Source organism: Cavia porcellus, unplaced genomic scaffold (assembly GCF_034190915.1).
Source record: "Cavia porcellus strain 051 isolate PalLab524CR breed Dunkin Hartley unplaced genomic scaffold, mCavPor4.1 scaffold_25, whole genome shotgun sequence".
NCBI lineage: Eukaryota > Metazoa > Chordata > Mammalia > Rodentia > Caviidae > Cavia > Cavia porcellus.
This window is the reverse complement of record NW_026947508.1, coordinates 25,352,796-25,374,130: the sequence shown is the minus strand read 5'-3', so window position 1 is coordinate 25,374,130 and position 21,335 is coordinate 25,352,796. Positions and strand designations below refer to the sequence as shown.

The 21,335-nt window shown below is 42.1% G+C and overlaps 1 protein-coding gene across 3 annotated transcripts; it reads left to right on the top strand.

Annotated features, from left to right (window-relative positions):
- The first annotated feature begins 109 nt into the window (after nucleotides 1-109).
- Ak2 (adenylate kinase 2) lies at nucleotides 110-21,100 on the top strand. 3 transcript variants are annotated; one of them, XM_005004222.4, is made up of 7 exons: nucleotides 110-318; nucleotides 9,673-9,798; nucleotides 11,756-11,866; nucleotides 11,997-12,091; nucleotides 16,302-16,374; nucleotides 17,628-17,823; nucleotides 20,008-21,100. In XM_005004222.4, the coding sequence occupies exons 1-7, from the start codon at nucleotides 226-228 to the stop codon at nucleotides 20,010-20,012; spliced, it is 699 nt and encodes a 232-aa protein (XP_005004279.2). In that variant the 5' UTR covers nucleotides 110-225; the 3' UTR covers nucleotides 20,013-21,100. The 3 variants fall into 3 exon arrangements, with proteins under 3 accessions (XP_005004279.2, XP_003471157.2, XP_023421402.1); XM_003471109.5 differs by lacking the exon at nucleotides 20,008-21,100 and having other exon boundaries at nucleotides 17,628-17,992; XM_023565634.2 differs by lacking the exons at nucleotides 11,997-12,091; nucleotides 20,008-21,100 and having other exon boundaries at nucleotides 17,628-17,864.
- Nucleotides 21,101-21,335: the final 235 nt, after the last annotated feature.

Here is a 21,335-nt window from a genome sequence, read left to right as displayed (position 1 = left end):
TCGTAGATATCCTGTCCAATCATAAGTAGCCTTCCTCAGTATGGCTTTATGACTGGTAAATTGAAGTGTCCGTCTCTCTCAGGGGCGGGAGGAGAAAGCTGAAGGACGTGGCGAGTGGCCACTGTGAGCAGCGAGTGTGGCCTGCGTGGCGTGCGTGGCGCGCAGGTCTAGAAGCGCTGGACCTTGGAGGTGTGCAAGGGCTGGCGGTAAAAGAGTTTGGCAGACATGGCTCCTACCGTACAGGCAACGGAGTCCGAGTATCCGAAAGGCATCCGGGCCGTGCTGCTAGGGCCTCCTGGGGCTGGTAAGGGTACCCAGGTGAGCGTCCTGACCGCGCTTGGCGACAGAGCCCGCAAAACTCCAAGGTCAGGGCGGACGGAGATCCGGAAGTCCTTTCCTTGTCCAGGAGCAGATGGTGGCCTGAGCTTGAGGGGACCCTGGCCAGGGTTTCAGGTCTCAGTAAGGAGTTTTAGAGAAGGGTCCAAATGGGAGGGCGAAGAGGCTGGGGCAGGTAGTTTGGGTTGAATTTGAAGACCTAGAGATGCAGGCTTGAAGTGTCTTGTTAAGAGATTTCAAGAATTTTAGAAGGGCTATGAGGAGTTAGAGGTTGAGTAGTTTGGGGCTCTGGATTACAGATTGAATGGAGGAAGAAGCTTGTTGGCCCAGTTTGCCTGTAAGTTGGGAATGAATTGTCCAGTATCAGGGATATGTGCTAGACACTAGGGGCAGAACTTTACTTGATAATGATTAATGACTGGGGATGAAGGAGCATCTCCTGCACGTGGGACAGAGTGAGATCTCGTGTATGCTGACTAGTACTGCCAACAGGAGTGAAAACTGACCTATGGGAATCACTTAATTCGGGGTGGGAGAAAACCTAAGGTTCTCCCTGTTCTTCTGAAAACAAGAGATGGATGTGTAGATCTGGTTTGTCACCTCTGGAGCCATATAGGTTCTAAATCTGAACTTTTGAGTGGTGACCAAATCAAAGACTAGGAATGTGTATAGGGCCTCAACTTCCAGTTGGAATCTGAGGTGACTGAAAGCTGAACAGCACAAGATGGTTTAAATGATTTTAGGTGAGAGGGAACTTGAATTTTAAACTTCCTAAGTCAACAGGTAACAAACAGCTCTGCCGGATATGATAGCACACACCTGTAATGTCAACAGTCTGGAGGCTGAGGCAGGAGGATTGCTGTGAGTTTGAGGCCAGCCAGGGCTATATAGTGCGTTTTAAGACCAGCCTGAATTACAGAGCAAGACCCTGTGTCAGAAAGACAGAGACAGATACAGAGAGAGAAAGAAAGAAAAGCCCAGAAAAGTCAGGTGGCTTTCCTGAGTTAGTGAAATTGATTAATCGATTTCACTGGGCCTGGAAGGAACCTCAGGAACCTTGGACCTCCAGAGGACTGGAGTCTGAAACTGCCTTCCCCCCTAGCAGGCTGCAGTTCATGTCTTGGTATCTGATCCCTTTTGAGATCTGGGACATAATGGGGCCACAGGTCAGGGTTTGGGTTTATGATCTAATTTAGGATTTGGAAGCCCATATGTGGGTTATTAATGTTGCCTTCCTGCCTGGAGGTTTGCATTGCTTCCTAGGGGTAGGATTGGGGCTCTTGTTCACCATTAGGCTTTAAAGAGGAAATTCCTGAAAGTCTGGATTTCTCAATCAATGGGGAGTGTTCTGTTTCCTGTCTTCCTAGCACTTACCAACGTGTTACTTGGCACTCAATGGGGTTATTGGAAATGAATGAATAACACAGCTTAATATGGGTATTGAAGAGAAAGGAGATCTGGGGCTGGGGCATCAGTGGCATAAGCACCTGCCTGGCAAGTATGAGGTCGTGAGTTCGATACCTGGTACTGAAAAAAAAAAGAAAGAAAGATCTGAAAGACTTTGCTTTCTGCCTGTGTTACTAGGTCAGGAACGACCACTTTCCATTTTCTCTATAAACTAAGCTGTTTCTTCCTTGGCCTACCAGTAGCCTTTACAAAAAGTGATGTTGACATCACTTCTTTCCTTTTGCTACCACTGTCAGTTATTAGGCAACATGCAGCTTAAGGACGTTTAAGACTTTGCAGACTTTTGGTGTGAGTGACTAAGTGAAAACAGGGTAGCTCACATGTATTTTTTCCCCTTGCTTAGATTGAAGTTGATATGTATCTGATAGGTAGGACATTCGGTAGTTGTAAAATGGACATTGTAGATAACCCATCCTTATGCTAAGACAAGAGCTTTTTAGCTGTATAACTTCTGATCCCCAGTGTTCTCACCTGAAAAATGAAAAATTCACAAGAATACTAGGAGATTATGTTTATACATATAAAGCACCCATGCATACCTAGATGACAGCCTGGCACAATGGGCACTCTAAATATTGCACCTGTATCTTAGCACATTTTCCCTCTCCCAGTTCTGATAATTTTAGTGTAAACAGTGATTTATTCAGGAATCTCAAAATTATGACCTGATTGATGAGAGTATATGAATGGTAGGAGTTGGTCACAAGGTTACGTGAAGTGAAAGATGTAATTAGAGCTAGGACTTGAGGAAAGGTAAAATTACATATATCATTTGACCTCTGTATACGTCCCTTTCCATAGTGAGAACAAAGGAACACTGGTAGTTGAGCGTGTTTATGGTATTGGAAAAAAGTACAGAAATTATAGTTTGCAAAGTGGCAGCCTATTGCAGCATTTAGCCTGCAGACACACCCATACTTTTATTATGAGGAGGTGCCCCATTCCCTCAGTACTGAGGATTGAACCCAGGGCTTTGGTCATGCTAGGCAAGTAGTGTAATAAGTGCTCCATCCCCTGTCCTTTTTTAAAATTTTATTTTGAGGGATCCAGGCATGGTGGCATATGCCTGTAATCCCAGCACTCAGAAGGCTGAGGCAGGAGGATAGGTGTGAATTCAAGGGCAGCCTAGATGCTTATGGAGTTCAAGGCCAGTCTGCACTACATGGTGTGGCCCTGTCTCAATGAATGAATGAGTGAATGAATGAATAAATACATACAGTAATTAATTTTATTTTTGAGACTGGGTCATACTGAGTTGCCCAGGCTGACTTTAAACTTGTGATCCTCCTGCTTGCCACCTCTAGAGTAGCTAGAATTACAGGTATGCACCAACGTGGCCACCTTTATTAAGAAGAGTGTAGAGTACACAAAAGAAAACATAACAAACACAACTAACCATCAACTGATTTGCTTTTTAGTATAATATTCCCTAAAATATTAACAATTTTAATAGCAGTTAATGTTCACATTTCCCATTGTCTCACAAATGTGATGATGGCTTTTGGTTTCTTTTCTTTATCCTGCAATTTTTTGGAAGAAAGTTGTTTGTTGTGAGAGTATTATCCCTCATTCTTGTAATTTTCAATTGTATCCTTGCGAAGTATTTAAAATCTTTCTCTGTCCTGTTTTCTGTAAGGACTTGGTTTAGCCTGTACCCTTAATCAGATTCAGGTTCAGGTTTTGGCTCAGCTGTCCATAAAGAGGCACCAATGTCCGCTTGTCTCTGGGTGTCTGTAGTCATTGCTAGTCAGTGCCTAGGACCAGTAACTCCTTGTGGGTGACAGATGGGTGGTGTTCCAGTTCTGTCATTTCCCTTTTCATTCCTTAGTGAAATATTTCTAGAGAAACTCCCACTCCTCTGTTTATCTGGAAAAGCCAGTCATATGGCTTATCTGGAAAAGGCAAGATAAGTGCTTAGTTTTCATCTTTCAAAATCATAAATTTTTTTTTCAGATTTTTTTTTTTTTTTTTTGTCTTTTATCGGTACCGGGGATCGAACTCACGACTGCCTGCTTGCAAGGCAGGTGCTTATGCCGCTGAGCTAAATCCCCAGCCCCTAAATTTTAAAAAATAATAATTATGGTAGAGTGTTTTCAGTTGTGAAATTTCTCTAAAAATTCAGAGAAATTTCTCCAGTTTCTCTTGAGAAATCAGATCTGGCGGCAGTGCGCCTGCATTCCAGGGTGACAGTAGTCACTTCTGACTCAGTGGTGGTGTTACTTGGGGGGGTCCATGTGCTCTCCTGTCCCCGACACAGTTCCCTTCACTGCCTGAGGCTTACCTTAGGCCCAGTGTTCATTTGTATTGTCTACCTGACACACACTGGCAGATGTTTGCAATCTTCAGTAAATTCCTAACCTAGAATTTCTGCCTAGTTACCTGCTCAATAATTATTTTCTTCTGACTACCACATCCTATGTTTTATGTTGTCATAACTGAAATAATGTTTTCTTTGAAAACTTCCCACTTTAAAATAGCCATTGGAAAACTGCCTGCTTTTGCGCCATTTGATATTTTAAAACATCATAGAATGCTTGGGATTGTTATTTTATCTTATTTATTTGTTTTTATTACTATTATTTATTATTTATTATCCTATTTATTTATTTATTGTGATTATGAGACAGGGCCTCGCTGTGCAGTTCAGACAGGCCTTGGGCTCCCTTTGTAGCCCAGGCTAGTGTTGAACTTGCAAGGATCCTCCTGCATCTGCCTCCTAAGTACTGAGATTACAGTAGTGCACCACCACACCCAGATGAGATTGTTATTTTCTTTAAATAGCTTTCTGCCTTCTGAAATTGTATGTTCCTGCATTGTGGCCAAAACCAAGTCTGTTTGTTTGTCTGTCTGGTTGGTTTGTTTGTGTCAGAAATCAAACTCAGGACCTTGTATTTGCTAGGCAGTACCACTGAGCTGTATCCCCATCCCTCTTGGTTTTTTCTACCAGCCATTCCTCATGTTTCTAGTGTTTCCAGCATATACCAGTTTTTTGAGGCTTTATGTACGTAGGCAGTCAGTTGCTAATTTACAAGTTAGGTTTGTCAGTTTTATCAGTGCACTGATACCCAGGGCTTTGTAAGAGCTTTCATACCTCTCTGTCTCTGTCTCTCATAATGAGTATTAAACCTAGGGCTTTATTTGTTTCCCCAGTAAATTCTTCTGTACTTTGCCACAGTTGTCACCCTTTACTTAGTTATTTGACACACTTCAGACTAAGGACTTTTTATGTTTCTTTTTTTTTTTTTTTTTTTTTTTGTCTTTCTCCTTTTTATCGGTACCAGGGATCGAACTCACAACTCCCTGCTTGCAAGGCAGGTGCTTATGCCACTGAGCTAAATCCCCAGCCCCTGGATTTTTTATGTTTCATCTGAGTTAATTTTGCAACCCTAGGAAGTAGATCCTGTTGTTATCCACAGTTTTTACTGATGAGAGAGTAAGGCCCAGAGACAATAATTGTCTCAGAGCACAGATTAGTAACTAGTAAAGATGGGACTTAAACTACTATCTCCTGATTCTTAAGTAGAATCATCATTTTTATGCCTACAAGAAATACATGCTAGTAGACGGTGCCATATGAGAAGCATCAGTGAGTTGAAGTATAACACAAGAACCAATTTATTGAAGGTCTCCTCATACCCATCCAGTGAAGTAAGTAATAACTTGAGTAAGTTAAGCAGAGCTAAAATCCAGACATAGTTTCTATGATTTTTTTGAAGTTTTAAATCAAAGTATAATATACATAGAAAAAGGTACAAATAGAACCTTGCTTGAGTTTTTATAATGTGAACACACTTCTGTGGCTTACACCCATCATCAGGATGCAGAACATTGCCAGGACTGAAATCTTTCTGTGGACACCCTCCTATGTGGACAGCCATTAAAGTTCAGCAGGTTGTTTGTTTTAAGGCCATGGATAACTTAACCTGTGAATTACATCTATAAAATACAGATAAAAATAGTTCTTACCCCATGGGTTTATTATATGTTATGCATACATAATCAACACTCAGAAAATTGCTTGGCATATTGCAAATGTTCATTTTTCACTGATGTTGCTGTGATTGCTCACAGGAAGAAGTGATTGGGAAGTCCCAAGAGAAATGGACTCAGAATTTGACTACAGGGCAGAGTAGAGCTGAAACCAGTAGACGAAAGGGAGAGCGTTCTTGTGTAGAAAGGAGCTTGAGCTGAGGTCCTTGGAGAGGCATTTATGTTGTGCTTTTGGGAACCATAGGTCAGAGAAGTTAGCCTGGAATAGTACGGAGAATAGATGTAGGGCACTTGTAGAAGTAAATTTCAAGAGTTTGAGATATAGAGAAAGCTGATTTCGGACATCACTGAATGCCAGGTTCAGGTATTTGACTCAGTAGTAATACATTAGCATTTAGAAAGCTGCTGAACACGTGCACTGGCGTTAGGTGGCATGCCCCGCAGTTTAGTTTTGTTTTATGGGAGGGTACCAGGAATCCACCTCAGGACCTCATACTTGCCAGGCAGGTGCTGCACCACTAAGCTAAATACCCGACCCTTCCCAGCAGTATTTTAGGTATGTTTCTAGCTGCGTATGCAGAAGCATTCAAGGTAATAGGAAAGACTAGAGGCAGAAAAGCAATTGTGAGCTAAGAAAGCAGGTGAGTTAGGAGGTCTGATTGCTTCCCTCTGTTTCCTAGTCTCAGTCAACATACATGATCTTACTAGATCCGCACAATATTTCTGAAATAAATATTATTTGTAACTATGAATAAAGAAACTGAGGCCTTAACAAGGTTTGAACATGTTCAAGATAAAACAGGGAACACATGGCAGAATTTGGATTCCATCCCAAGGTCTATACCACTGAGAAACCAAGCCTTTTGCCATTGCCACAGGGCCTTACAGACTGTGCATCAGAATCCCAAAGCAGGGCTGGGGGTGTGGCTCAGTGATAAGCCATCTGCCTAATGTGCATGAGGCCTTGTGCTGCATCCCCAGCCCTGAAAAACAAAACCAGAAACAGAATCCCAGAGCACTGCCTTAGCCCAGCACACTGGTCATCACCTCTACTCCAGACTGAGATGAGCAGCTTATGATTTTGAGACCACTCTGATGACATAATGGGATGCTCATTTGAAGGGGGAAAAAAACCCACTAGCTGAGAACTTTTAAGGATGAGATAGGCCTAGCATTTTAAATAGTACAAATGATTAGATGATTATGATATTCCTTGACTTATTACAGGGTTGCATCTTGATAAACCCATCCCTAAACCATAAATTGAAAATGCATTTAATACATCTAACCTGCCAAGCATAGCTCATCAACACAGTGCTACACAGTGAAGTGTTAGTTGTTTTCCCACATAATTTCATAGCTGAGTAGAAACTGCAGCTCTGGCTTCTACCCAGCATCACGAGAGTACTCTATCACATCTGGCTAGCCTGGGGAAAGATTAAAATTCAAGGGACACATCTCTTTAAAACCACTTAAAAATTATAAGCTAGGGTCCATCTGAACACTGAAGTTTGAGAACCACTAAGCCCCACTACACGGCCTCTGGTGGTTTTAGCCATTCTCATCCACTCCCCCAAAAAGTCCTCCATCCTCCGCAGGATTCTCATAGATATGACAGAGAATCTGTTCCTTGAGCTCAGCAACAGTTTATAGCCAGCAACAGAGTGTGATTGTGCAGCCAGCCACCCGTCCAAGCCTAAAAGTTTACTTAAAATTAAGCATGTGATTGGCCCCTGCCCTTTCTAATCAGAGTCTGCATGTTAACTCCCAAGTGATTTGGAGTCCAAGGTACTGCTCTGAAGCATAAGTTTGAAGCGTGATGGAACTGTAATAACCTTTTATCAGGCTTCAGCAGTCTGTAAGTAAAGAATAATACCAAAAGAAAGACCATAGAAAATCTTATTTTCTCAATGCATACTATGTGTCTGATATTTGGTACTTTGTTTCATTTATCCTCTTAAGGGTCCTGTGATATGGCCATTATCCTCATTTGAATGATGAGGAAACTTTCTCAGAAGTCAAGCAACTAACTCAATGTCATGTAACTGCTAAGTGGCTTAGACAGAATTTAAGCCCATCCAGGTTCTTTACACCCGGCCACAGAGGCTTCTAAGCAGCCAAGCAGGAAATGGAGGAAGTAGGCTTTCACATGCCGCATCCCTGTGGGTGTGTGGTTTTTTTTTTTTTTGTCATTTTTTTTTTTGTTGTTGTTGTTTGTTTGTTTGTCTTTTTCATTTTTACCGGTACCAGGGATCGAACTCATGACTGCCTGCTTGCAAGGCAGGCACTTATTGAGCTAAATCCCCAGCCCCGGGTGTGTGGTTTTTTATGCACCTGTAGGATCTGCTCACGTTGAATGGTGTATGTAAGTCTTACAGTTTGGGCGTGATGAAAATACAACTGCCAGCCCTGCTCACAGCTCTCTGGTGATTTGGTTACCTTTCCTGTGAACAAATTCAATCTCTATATTGTTCTCTCAAGTTAACTTCAACACCCAAGTAGAGAAAGTAGGGGTGTGCCATGGTGCCAGCTGGTTGTCCATTACCGAAAAGTCTTGATCTTCATTGATACTCAAAGTGCAGAGTTTATATTGTTTATTTTTTCTTGCAGCAATATGAATGGAAACCAGAGCCTCACATTCCCAAGCTTCTCACCAAGCTATATCCCAGCCCTTTTTATATTTTTGTTTTGGGATAGGATTGTGCTAAGTTGCCCAGGCTGACCTCAAACTTGTGATCCTCTTGCCTCAGCTTCCCAGGAAGCTGGAATTACAAACATGAGCCACCACACCCAACCCAGCATGTAGTTTTAATACCTTCCCATCTGGGTTCCATTTCACTAAGAAGTAATTTCTCTGCTTGAATTGAACCAGTTCATGAATCATAAACCAGAATTTCCTCTATTGAGCCCCATCTATTTACTTTTATTGTGTGCATTTAAGAAAACTCCCAGCAAAATGGTTTAAATGGTGAGCCAAACCATTTACTTTCTAAAACAGCTGAACCAGAAAACTAAGTATTGAGCTCCTTGAACCAATTCAATTTCCTGTGAATTCTGCATTCTTTTTTGCCATATAAAATCAATATTGAGCTGTCTTATCTCTTTCTGTTCAGAGTATGTTCTGATTTGTAATCCACCAAACTGTGAGCTCTTGGAGGACATAGTCTTATGTTTCCTATTCCTCTGTGCCCTTGGCTCCCAACAGGGTTCTTGGAAGAGGCATGAGCAAATATTTTCTTTCTATATAAATGAACATGGAACAAGAGCCAGCATTCCGTTAACAGCTAATGCTCACTGAGGATTCGTGTGTGCCTCATACGCGCTACATTCTATAGAAACTTTTCATTAACCCAGTGATCTAGATATAGTGCCATGTCCATTTATTTAGAGAAAATTTGAAAATTGAAAAGTTACAATAACGTCACAAATAGCAATTGGTATGTGTAATATATGTAGTAATTAGTAGGACTGGAGTCTGAAACCCAGGCAGTTTTAAACTTCACAGCAAATTTGTAAAGTGTTGATAATGCTGTTTTTTTCCTTGTTTATAATAAGGAAACTGAGGTGTCTGTGTCATTAGTGTGGCCAGTAAAAGTAGTGATAACGGCTGATATTTATGATGGCTTCTTGTATACTAAGTATACTCTTGTAAATACAGTGTTTTACATGTATTATCTCACATAATTTTTTACCATAATCCTATAGTCATTTTACATGAGAATGTAACATAAAGTACTTCTATCCCTGTTCCAAGGAAATAAGAAGGCATTTGCCAGAGTTCATGTAACCAGTAAGTGGCAGGACCAGGTCCATACTCAGGCAGTCTGATACCGGGGCCTGCAGTGTTAACTCTACCTTGGTTTTTGTCTTTCTCCGTAGGCACCCAGATTAGCTGAAAACTTCTGTGTCTGCCATTTGGCCACTGGGGATATGCTAAGGGCTATGGTAGCTTCTGGCTCAGAGCTGGGGAAGAAGTTGAAGGCCACTATGGATGCTGGGAAACTGGTAAGACGGATCACACCAGTGAGTGTTGATATGCCTGAGTCTACATTGAACTGTTCAATATGGTAACCAGCCGTCTACATGTGCCTATTTATTTACTTAAAATTCACTTCTGACGGATACCAGAAGCTCCTTGTTTCTGTTTCAAGCAATTGGCATATTCTGCATTCCTGGAACATAGTAGAACTCTAATGCACAGAAAAAGTAATGTGTGCATAAAGTAAAATTTACTTTCCCCACTGCATTAGCTGTGTTTCAAATATCCCACTAGCACAAATACAGATCATCGCATCTCCATTATAAAAAGTTCTGTGACATAGCCCTCTGCTGAAAGGTGTTTCAGCTAGAAGATGATATGAGCTTTCACAGTAACAAGTTACTTGGTTTGTTCTGAATTCATGGCAATTTACTCAGTGTTTTTTATTTTCTTTTGTGTAAATGCTTTGTAAAATGTGCTGCAATTTTAGGGTCAAAATATAGCTGCCATCCCTAGTCCAACACTGAGGGATATATTCAAGAAAAAACTCAGAAAGTCACAAAATATGTTTTGTGTTTTATGGATTAGTGTTCTGTGTTTTTAATGAAGTAGATATTTGGCATTTGTAACAAAGTAACCATCCTACTTGGGAGACATAATAGTATTGTCTCTTGCTTTTAGACTAATTGGTCTGATTGGACAAATTATTATCTATAAAATCTTTGGTTCATGCCAGAGCTTAATTATTCTGGAGCTTGACCTCTGGGAATCACTTTCAGAAGTCATTTTATATTTGGTCCCCTTTTTGTATATGAGAATATTGGTTGGGAAGATTATAAACTTTGCTTTCATTCCAAAGTTACCTATTAGGTTTTGAATTCATGTAACTACACTGAACGGAACCACTCACCTGCCTTATTCTTTCAAGCTTTCTTCTCATGTTAGTGATACCTTAAGTCAGGCCAAAACACAAAGGTATTATTAGACATTTTGGGCTTTGGGTCTTGGGAGAAAAAAATGGGATATGACAATTATACTACTTATCTCCAGCCTTTGTTTAATCTCAAAGCTGATACTTTGTCCCCAGGTTCATAGCTGATCCTGAAAGATAAAAGCATTATCTGCCAAGAGGAGCAGCCTTTATTATAATATAGGATGGGGAGTCATCTTTCTATAAAGACTCAGGACAAAACCTCTTCTTTACTGGGAAAGATCCTCACTGTCCCCACCACTACCACCACCACCAAGTTGGGACAGAATCTCACTTTATAGTTGAGGCTGGCCTCAAACTCAGTGCAATCCTCCTGCCTCAGCCTTCTAAGTTCTAGGATTACAGGCATGCACCACCATGCCAAGCTATCACTGGGCTTTTTAAGTCTCTGAGGTTGGTCCTTTGGATTCTTGTTTCTGACTCACTCTTGCCAGTTCAGTTAGCTTCTCTGTTGCTTCATGTCCAGAATGGCCCAGATACATAACCAAGTCTATGTCTCAGTCTTGCTTCTGTTAGCCTAATCAAAATTATGAAACAGAATAGTCATACGCCTTCCTGCATCCTAGTCCATCCCCATTCTGTCTTGGTTTTCCCCAGATCTCTCAGCCTTGTGCCCTCATCTTTCTTTTGCCTTGAAGACAGCTGATTGCTGAGAAGCTGTTACCTGATATTTAGGACTCCAGCTTTAGTGATGAGAGAAGCTTTAGGACCTAAGACATAGAGCTCTTCTGGTGGAGTGACAGGCTGTGGAATCCGTCTTCTATCATGCAGGTTATTAGAATCCAGAAAGGGAAGAGAATAGGGGTATGACGGCTGCTGTACAGAAATGGTTATGAATGGGTCTTGCAAATGAAGCCACTCTGTATTTGCCCATTTATGCTTCTTTGGGATCTGAGAGATGTCAGTGTTGTACACACCCAAAATTTTGACCTTGGGCTAACGTCATCTAGTTAACAGATTTAAACACGAGTTGTTTCATTCTTAACTTCCAGGTGAGTGATGAAATGGTAGTGGAGCTCATTGAGAAGAATTTGGAGACCCCTTCCTGCAAAAATGGCTTCCTTTTGGATGGCTTTCCTCGGACCGTGAGGCAGGCGGAAATGGTGGGTAGTTTAGTATTTGTATCGTCATTGCATGTAAGCAAGGTCTGGCCTGTTACCTCTTAAATGTTTGAAGGAGATGGGTCTGGTCAAGCTCTGGTAGCTTAGGTGGATCACACACTATTTTTTACAGCTCGATGGCCTCATGAAGAAGAGAAAAGAGAAACTTGATTCTGTGATTGAATTCTGCATCCCAGACTCCTTGCTAATCCGGAGAATCACTGGAAGGTATTTGTCCCTTGAAGGTCCTATCTCTTCATGCTTCCTCTGGGCTGTGTCAGACTGAGAATTGTTCTTGCATAACCTCAGATGTAAAGCTTATTGATGTTTTAAAATGAATTGATCTTATTTGCTGACATCCACTGAACAAGTGACCTGAGATGCATAAAGAACAAGGGATTTGAGGTCAGACAGTATCTCAGATAAAAATCTTTGACCCTAGGAACATTTCTTAAACTGTCTAAGGTTGTTCCTTCATTTGCAGAAATAGGTTAGTAGTTCTTGGCTTTAAGGAATTGTTGTGCATGTTAGGTAATATAAAATATATAATTCAAGCTTTGATTGTAGTAGATGCTTAAGAAATATTGTATTCTTGGGTTAGTAGCTTAGCAGTGTAGTACCTGCCTGGCAAGCACAAGGCCCTGGGTTCAATTTACAGTACCAAAAGAAAAGTTATATTCCTAAGAAGTATGTTTCTAGTTTAGTGCTTTTTTTAAAAAAAAATCTGATTTCAGTTGGAATTGGCACACTTTGCTGTAGGTTTTTTATTTTTTATGTTTTATTTTTTGGGTACTGGGGATCTAACTCATGACCTTGTGCTTGCCAGGCAGGCACTTAAGCCAATGAGCTAAACCCCCAGCCCCTGTAGGTTTTTTATTATAGAAATAATGCAGCCATCTACATAAAATTTAGAAAATTTTGTTCATAGTCCAGCCACTTTGTCACTTTGGGCTGCATTTTGTTAAAACATGTTTGTTTCTGTGTACCAGTCAATATTGAGCACAGAAATGCGTCTGCTTCTGAACTAGTTTGTACTGACAAGCAGCTGCTGCTTTAGGCTGCAGTTTCTCCTATCCTATTTTACCAGTTACTCTGCCATCTGCTTCATGCCTTCCAGAAATATGTTGGATGCTCTCAACTATTAATGGGCACTCTATTCTTTTCTTTATTGTGGGTCATATGACTTTTTTTATGACTGTTATTTCTTTTTTTTTTTTTTTTTTGTTTTTGTCTTTTTCATTTTTATCGGTACCGGGGATCGAACTCACGACCGCCTGCTTGCAAGGCAGGTGCTTATGCCGCTGAGCTAAACCCCCAGCCCCATGACTGTTATTTCTTGATGAAGCCTCAGGGAAGTGATCAGCACAGTATCTCATACCAAACATCCATGAGCATTATTTTGCATTGTTATATGACATTTCACAATAGTAGGTAAACAATTCTTTACATAACTGTCCCCTTATTGTTGTATGTTTGTGCTTTATGTAGTCACTGTTAAATTGATACTATGACCATTATGTAGACCATGTAAATTTGTGTGTTTTGTTTTGCTTTGCTTTATTTTGTCGTTTATGATACTGGGGATTGAACCCAGGGCCTCTGCACTGAATTACATCCCAACTCTTTTATTTTGAGACAGGATCTTGCTAAATTGCCCCACCTGGGTTCAAGCTTGCAGTCCTCTTACCTCAGCCTCCCAGACTGCTGGGATCAGGGGCATGGGTGACTGTGCCCTCCTCAATTTCCTCCTCAATTTAGTTAGAAAGAAGATGTTTTCTAGACTTTCTATTTCCTAAGAGGGTTGCACTTTTTTTCCATTGTGTCTCTTATCCATACCTTCAAGGGTTGATGCAGACGTGCGTATAGCAGGGTGAATGTAAGAGCTGTTACTCTGGAAGGCTTTATGAAATGCAGTCAGATCTACTTTATATTAATTTCTTTTCAAATGTTCAAGTTTCGTGTTCCTAGATATTTTGTAGGTTCCTGCAGTACAAGGGCTTTTGTTTCTTTATATCTTCATTGGGCACAGAGTAGGTAAATAAAATTGATGTAGGACAGGAAGTGGTAGAGTTGACATTAAAGGATATCACCAGGTATGAGGTCCCTGAGGTGCAAAGCAAGTATTACCAGAATCAGGTGACACCAGACTGCTTTGATTTGATGGGTTGACCTGGAGTACCTACTTCCTGTGTAGCACACTAACCCCAGTGACAGAAGACCAAGAGAGGCTCTAGAACAACAGAGTGATACACATCTACACATCGCTGGTCTCAGAAAGTCATGTGTGAAATCAGGGCTGTTCTGACCACTTGGAGCAAGAAGAAGTTCAAGAAGAGAGCCTGGGAGAGGGATACGAGGCTTCCTAGGAAAAGATGTAAGACTAAGTCTTCCTGAATGAAAAGAGTTTCAGTGAGGCTTTCCCTGAAGGGGGAGTCAAAGCAAAAATGAATGTAGGCTGGGAGAAGTATCTAGTTGGGGCTAATAGAAGACATGTCTGTCCAGAGCTGGCGGAGTGCTCTAGGGGCCAGAGGGCAGGATGGGAGCTGTTGGAAGCTAGGAACTCAGCAGGAAGTCTACCAGGCTGAAGAGGATAGCCTAGACAGAGTCAAGGCGCAGGGGATGTTCTCCAGCTCCTGAGTGGTACGGCAAAAGTAACATTCTCAGGCCCTTGGTGGTGGCATTAAAGATGAAGAGGAAAAACAGATAAGGACCCTTTCTGGGAATTTGCTCGTCATCCATATGAAGCTTCTGACTATTCAGGTACTGAAAGAAACAGATTCTGAAGAACAAACTGCAGGATTATGGTAGAGGGCAGAAGCAGCAAGCTCAGTCCCTCATTTAGAAGTGAGTGGTTTAGTGCAACTCCCTCCCTCATGGAAAAGGACCTGCTTCCTCACAGAACATGCCAAACTGGTGAAGGTGTTTTTCCAAGTTCACCTGACATGCATGGCAGGGCTTGCACCAGAAATCTGCTTGCTGCTTCCTTGTCTGCCGTGCTGACAACAGAAAGCAGGTACCAGTCAGTTTAAATCTGAGGTAATAAGAGCTTCAGGTAACAACAGTCTTCTGAATTTTATGTGACCTTACTTCTAATGATTTTGAGGGGTTTCTTTTTATTGTTGTTTTGTTGTGAGACAAGGTCTCACTGTAGCCAAGGCTGGCCTTGAACTCATCTTCTGTCTCCGCCCCCAGAGTGCTAGAGTTACAGGTGTGAGCTACCACACCTGGCCTCATTTTGTTTTGGGGGCTTTTTTTTTGGTACCAGGAATTGAGCTCAGGACCTTGCTTGTGCCAGGCAGGCACTGTGCCCCTGAGCTGTCTTCTGACCCTTCATTTTGTTTCCTGATTACATTATAGTTGGTTGTTTGAATTTTCACTTGTTCGGTGTTGACTCTAATATCCTAATTATCCTACCCATTGGCTCTCTGGTATCATTGTTTTAATACCTACTACCATCTCCACTTTGTGGGTGAGAAATCAGGGGTCTATAGTGTCTTGCCAAAAGTAACAGTGACTGTAGAGTCCCAGTCCAGACTCATGCCCACCTGTGCCTCCAACCATTGGGCCAGGCCCAATGGTTATGGAACTGTTTTGGTTGGTACTTGAGACCAATCCTATTTTGAGAATTAAAAGATTGGGCTTTCTTTCATTTATCCTCTAGGGAATAAGCCTTGCATTCCTTTTAAAAATGATATTTGTGAATGTGGAAAGAACAGTGTGTTGTGTGCAAGTAGGGCTGAGGGCACCTGGGAATTTGTAAACAGAGAGATAAGGGGAGCATAGAAAATGGTAGCATAGAGTTAGCATCCTGGCCACCATGTGGATGAAGAAGTTCCATTAGTGAGGCTGGGTTTGGTGGCTCACCACTGTAATCCCAGCTACCTAGGAGGCTAAGGCAGAAAGAATGTAAGTTTAAGATGAGCCTGAGTAGCATAGCAAGACTCCATCTCAAAAGGAAAAGAAAATAAGCTTAATTTTTCTCTGTCTTTTCTTCCCCTTGACCCTTCACATAAATCCTTGTGAAAGAACTCATTTGCTGTAGTTACCTGTCTCCACAGTTGTCTCCTGTAGTGAACACTGATTATGTACAGAGATACCAAATCACTGCCTCCAGCCCCAGTTTTGGCTTAAGGCCTGAATCAAACTAGACACTTAGGAGTGTTTGTTGAATAGAATGGAAGACCAGCACCAGTGTCCTGCTCTCAGGTTCTGAATTAGGTAGTTGTGTGAGCAGTTACCTTTTCAGACCCTCATTATAATATTTGATCAACATTTTTTTTAAAAAGTGCCTGTGCTGTTGGCATTAGCCTAGTTACTATCCTAAGCGAGGGGCACCTGTACCTGGGCAGAAGTCCTTATGTCAGCTTCTCTGCTTGCAAGTCTGGAGTACAGGGGTACTTTCCAGCACCCTGACTCACACACCTTTGCTGTCTTTCAGGCTGATTCATCCCAAGAGTGGCCGATCCTACCACGAGGAGTTCAACCCCCCAAAGGAGCCCATGAAAGATGATGTATGTGAACTCATGATCGGAAATGTTCATTCTTCATTCTTGTTTCTTTCTTCTTCTCTGTTCTTTGCTCTTCCCTTTTACCAGTATTACTGATTCAGCCATGGAAAATAGTGCTGTCACGTAAGCCGGGAGGCCTGTGAACAGATCTGTGCATTGGCTCCCCGGGGAGTTCACTGCTTGATTTCAAAGCAGCTGCCAGTGTCAGCTTTTTCCCAGTGTCTAGATTCGTAAGGAGGACTGCCCTTATCTGGCATTACCTAAGTGATAAAATAATTGGGAAAAAGTTGTGGGGAACCTCAGAATTAGCGGGGTGGTAGAATCAAGAGAAGTTTGCTAACGAGCCCTGCTCCAGAATATCTTGCTGGCTTCTGTGCTGTACTCTGGCATCTTGTACATGGTCACTGTACCATGTGCTGTTAGGAGTCCATATGGTCTGTTTTAGAGCATGGAGGCAACAGTGAGAATTTCCTGGGTTTACCTTTGTCATGAGACAATTTCATCAAGTTATCTAGGTTCTGTAAATTCAGATTCCAAAGCCATTGTATCAACTTAGTCACATTTCAAAGCGATAATAATTTTTACCATTCAGATTCTTTCTCGTTTCACTTGCCATTTGATTGGTAATACTGTAGTAGGATGATAAATATTTAGGCCACTAGGATTACAATTATTGTGCCAGGCATGATGTGGTGCCCGACTATAATCACAACTACTTGGAGGCTGAAGCAGGAAGAGCAAAGCCAGCCTGGGCTGCATAGCAAAACCTTTTCTTTACACAAAAAGATTATAATTGTTAATGCATCTCTGATTTTGATACATTCTCTTGGTCTCAGAGTCCTCCATCTTCCTTGCTTCTGACCTTAGAAGTGTTCATCTTGCCAAGGATATAGCTCAGCGGCATAAGTGCCTGCCTGGCAAATGCAAGGTCCTGAGTTCAATTCCTAGTTCCCTCCCACCAAAAGTGTCCATCTTGGAAGCTGACCAACTGGCGCACAGAGGGTATAAGAGAAAGGCCTTGCTCCTTATGGTTGCTGTTTATGATGGTCTCCCTGGCTTCTTTGGACCAGTTAGTCTGTTTCTAAGAGTCTGCTTCGAAGCTTTTTATTGGAAAGGGTGTATATTTTCTGACTTTGCCCCTGATGGACTGTGGGATCAAACAGCAGCCCAGACAGGCGTTCCATCGCAGACCTGCATCAATGTAAATAAAGCTTTGCAAATAGCTTCAGCCTTTCATTCTCCCTTTTTGTTTTCAGATCACGGGGGAACCCTTGATCCGTAGATCAGATGATAATGAGAAAGCCTTGAAAACCCGCCTGGAGGCCTACCACACTCAGACTACCCCACTTGTGGACTACTACAGGAAACAGGGAATCCACTCAGCCATCGATGCCTCCCAGACCCCTGACATCGTGTTTGCAAGCATCCTAGCAGCCTTCTCCAAAGCCACATGTAAAGACTTGGTTATGTTTATCTAATGTTGGGTTCAAAAAGGAATCTTTCTTCTTATCCTTGTTAACGGAATGGGTGGGAGTGGCAGGGCAGGCATGGAGAAGCTTCATTTCTCAGGCTAGCAAGAATATCCTTTGATGTATTAATTAAAAAGCCTTTGCTTGATGTATCTTTGGTGTGTATGCAACTCTCATCCCATCTGTGTGTGTATGGAAAAGTTTGTGTTTTTACTCTCCTACTTTCTAATTTCAGGGCTCAGTTGCTTTACCAATCATTATATTTGTCTCTTTTTGTTTTTTGAGGGTCTTGGTCTCACTATGTAATTCAGGCTGGGCTTGAACTCACTGTGTAATCCATGTTGGCCTTAAACTTGCAGCAATCCTCCTGTCTCAACCTCCCAAGCACTGGAATTATAGGCATGCATCAGCATATCAAGCTGCTTACCAATGGTTTACTTTTTTAGTCACACTCTTAATTCAATTTTTGACCAAAATAAACTATCCTGGTATCTGTTAGATACCCCAGTTCCAAAGCCTCGTAGTACTTATCCTGTTTCCAGCAGCTGATTAAAAGTCTAAGGTCACAGGAAATCAGGCAGAGTCACGATCCATGATGCAAATTGTTGGCAGGAAATTTTACTTTTTTCAGTTCATGATGAAAAACTGCATGAGTCAGTGTGTAGACAGGGATCATGCATTTTTTTCACCCCTAAATGGAAGCAAAAGGCATTTTTATTACAGATTCCAGAAATTGCTGGTAGCTAGTATCACAGTAGCAAGAACCAGGCTAGGTTGGAATATTTCTTGTAATCAGCATCATGGTGCTATAAAGTAGGAATCATGTGGGATTTGAATTGTTGCCAAAGAATTAAAGCAGGTAAAAGTCCTCTGTAATTCAGACGTCTTCTGAACATCCAGGCTGGGCTAGGTACCTGCAGACAGCCAAACCTACTTCCCCAAAGAGAGACCATGGAGGGGTTGATTGCTTTTATTTTTAATGTTTGTTTTTGTTTCTAAGTATAAACAAAACAGTGATTTGGAGTGATCTATTCTTGGATTCATTTTGATCAAAATTTATTCAAACCCAGTCTTTCCAGTATAAGAAACTCAAAGTTATGCCCTCTTTAAACCCAAATAGTCTCCCTCGCAGATCCAATCTTTTACCCCTTATTTCATGACAGTTGGTAGCCACAGACTCTCCAAGAAAAGATCACCCAAAAATAAGATCATCTATGATTGTAACCAGCTTTTATTTATAACCTTAGTTCCCCAGCTGTTAAGCATTTTCTAGGGTCCATGCTGTGCATTTCGGTCTCTGGTTTGATTTGTGGGCAAACAGATGAATTAGTAGGCTGCTGTGAAGAGACCACAAAACCTGCAGCTCTGGAAAAACCATTAGAAAGTCAGTGGAACATCTAGTAAGTAATGCTGCCCGCCTCAGCATAAGCCTCCCGCTGACTTGGTGCAGTGAATTTTAAAGTGCTTGGTGCCCATCTGACCTGAGTTTTCCTGCTGTCTGTGAGACTACCAGAGGGCCTGTCCTCTGTGCACTTGGAAACAGCATGAGTGTGTGGCCATGTTGCTTCCCTCTTCGCCTTGTCCAAGCGAGTGAGTGCTGCCTCTGCCCTGCCTTGTTCCCCTGCCTGAGCTAGCTCCCCACTCTTCTCAGAAAGGAAGTCTGGTTTTGTGTTTCTGGGAAACACATGACTTTTGGGAATTGGCAGGGGAGAGGAGTGAAACCAAAACTATCAGCTGTGCCTGTAAGAGTCTGGCACAGACTAGATGAGGGTGGCCTTGTGAACCTTGGAGTAAGCTCCCTTCTTTTGGGATAGTCATAGGTACTTTGCCTCAAAGTTGAAATTCCTCAGTGTTTGATAATTAAATGATCCTTGCCCAGGTATCTGCCATCTGTCCGCATATACTCACATGTGCATGTGATATTTGGGTTGCAGATGAGAACTAAAAGATCATGGGGGATTCATATGCCTGTCTGAGGTTGGTTAGGATTGTATTTTTGCTTCATTTAATTGCAGTGTTAACCTCAGCAGGCATGAGAGCTTTCACCTGGCAGAGAAACAGCCAGTATTTAATGCATTTGGTTGCTGGGGCATGCATGCCAGCCTTCCCTGACATTTACTTGGTTTTTAAAAGCCCATTTTGTTCTCTTGTTTCCTCTCTATTTCAGCCTAGTAACAGAAGGCCAGGCGAGACTGCATCACTGCTCATCACCCCGCGGCGTGATCCCTGCTCTTAGGTGCTGGGCAGAGGGAAAGGGAAATCCTGGGAAGGATGGAGAAGGGAGGGCTAGTGAGGGCTCAAGAGGAGGATTTGGAAGAGCAGCAGAGTCATAATGAGCTGGGTTTTTGGGGGGTTTTGGTGTTTTGGTTTTTTTTAACACATAAGTGGGAGTTTCAAAGTGTAAGCAAAGAAGATTTTTAAAAACTGTGATTAGAGGGTGTGGGTACAAATAGGGAGATACAGTATTATTTCTAAGCTATATGGTTTCTAAGCTATGGGTTTTCATGTATTCTGGACTTTTTAAAAGCCAGTCCTGTAAAGACCTCACCTGTTGTCTCAGAATCTCTTGGGGTACCGGACCAAAAATGCAGGAGATGGAAATGTGGTCCTGTCTGTCTTATAGCTTGGAATAGAGAGTATTTGTGGATCTTGGTTCCCCTCACAGATCAGAACACCATCTCCACATTTGAAAGAGATCTGGTGAATTCTCAGGGCTGGTTGCGAGTCATGAGGGAGTGGGGAGATAGCCCTAACTCCCTTCCCTGACCTACCGCTGACTTAGCAGTCCACGCGCTCTCATAGCTGAGCTCTTAGAGCCACCCAGAGTACTACAGTCCTGCAGCCTTGACTTCTTTCATTTATGGTGTGTAAAGGGACCTTTTAAGTACATGAGCAACGGCTGGGGACGGAGCTCAGTGGTTCAGCACTTACCTACCATGTGCAAGGACCTGGGTTTGGTCCTCAGTACCACAAAAATATTAAGTGGAGCCAGGGGTGTGACTCAGTGGCCTAGTGCCTGCTTGGCAAGCAAGAGGTCCAGAGTTTGGTTCCCCATTCTCTTCCCCCCAAAATTAAATAAATTAATAAAAATAAATGAGCAAGTGTCCTAAGCCATATTATCCAAAAAAATTGCCCTTTCCACTCTCAGATCCTGTGACTGACAGCACTGTGTGATGTATTTTCAATGAGGTGCCTTTCTTAACTGACCAAATGCTGCCTTATTTGGCCCCTAAATCAATAAAATATATTGAAAATTTGTATCCCCTGTTGTGGCTTTTTTTTTTTTTAAGGAATCTATATTAGAAAATTTCATAGGGAGATCCAAGAATGTGTTTCCAAGATGAGCCTGCACCCTTGCAACCTCCAGCTTTTGTGCAGGCTTTTCTTGGACCCAGGAAGATAAGGCACTGTCTAGTCTAGTGAAGATAGCACCGTCCTTGGAGTTCAGGAAACGGGACAAGTCCCAGCCAGTGAGTCATTTGCTCTGCTCACGTC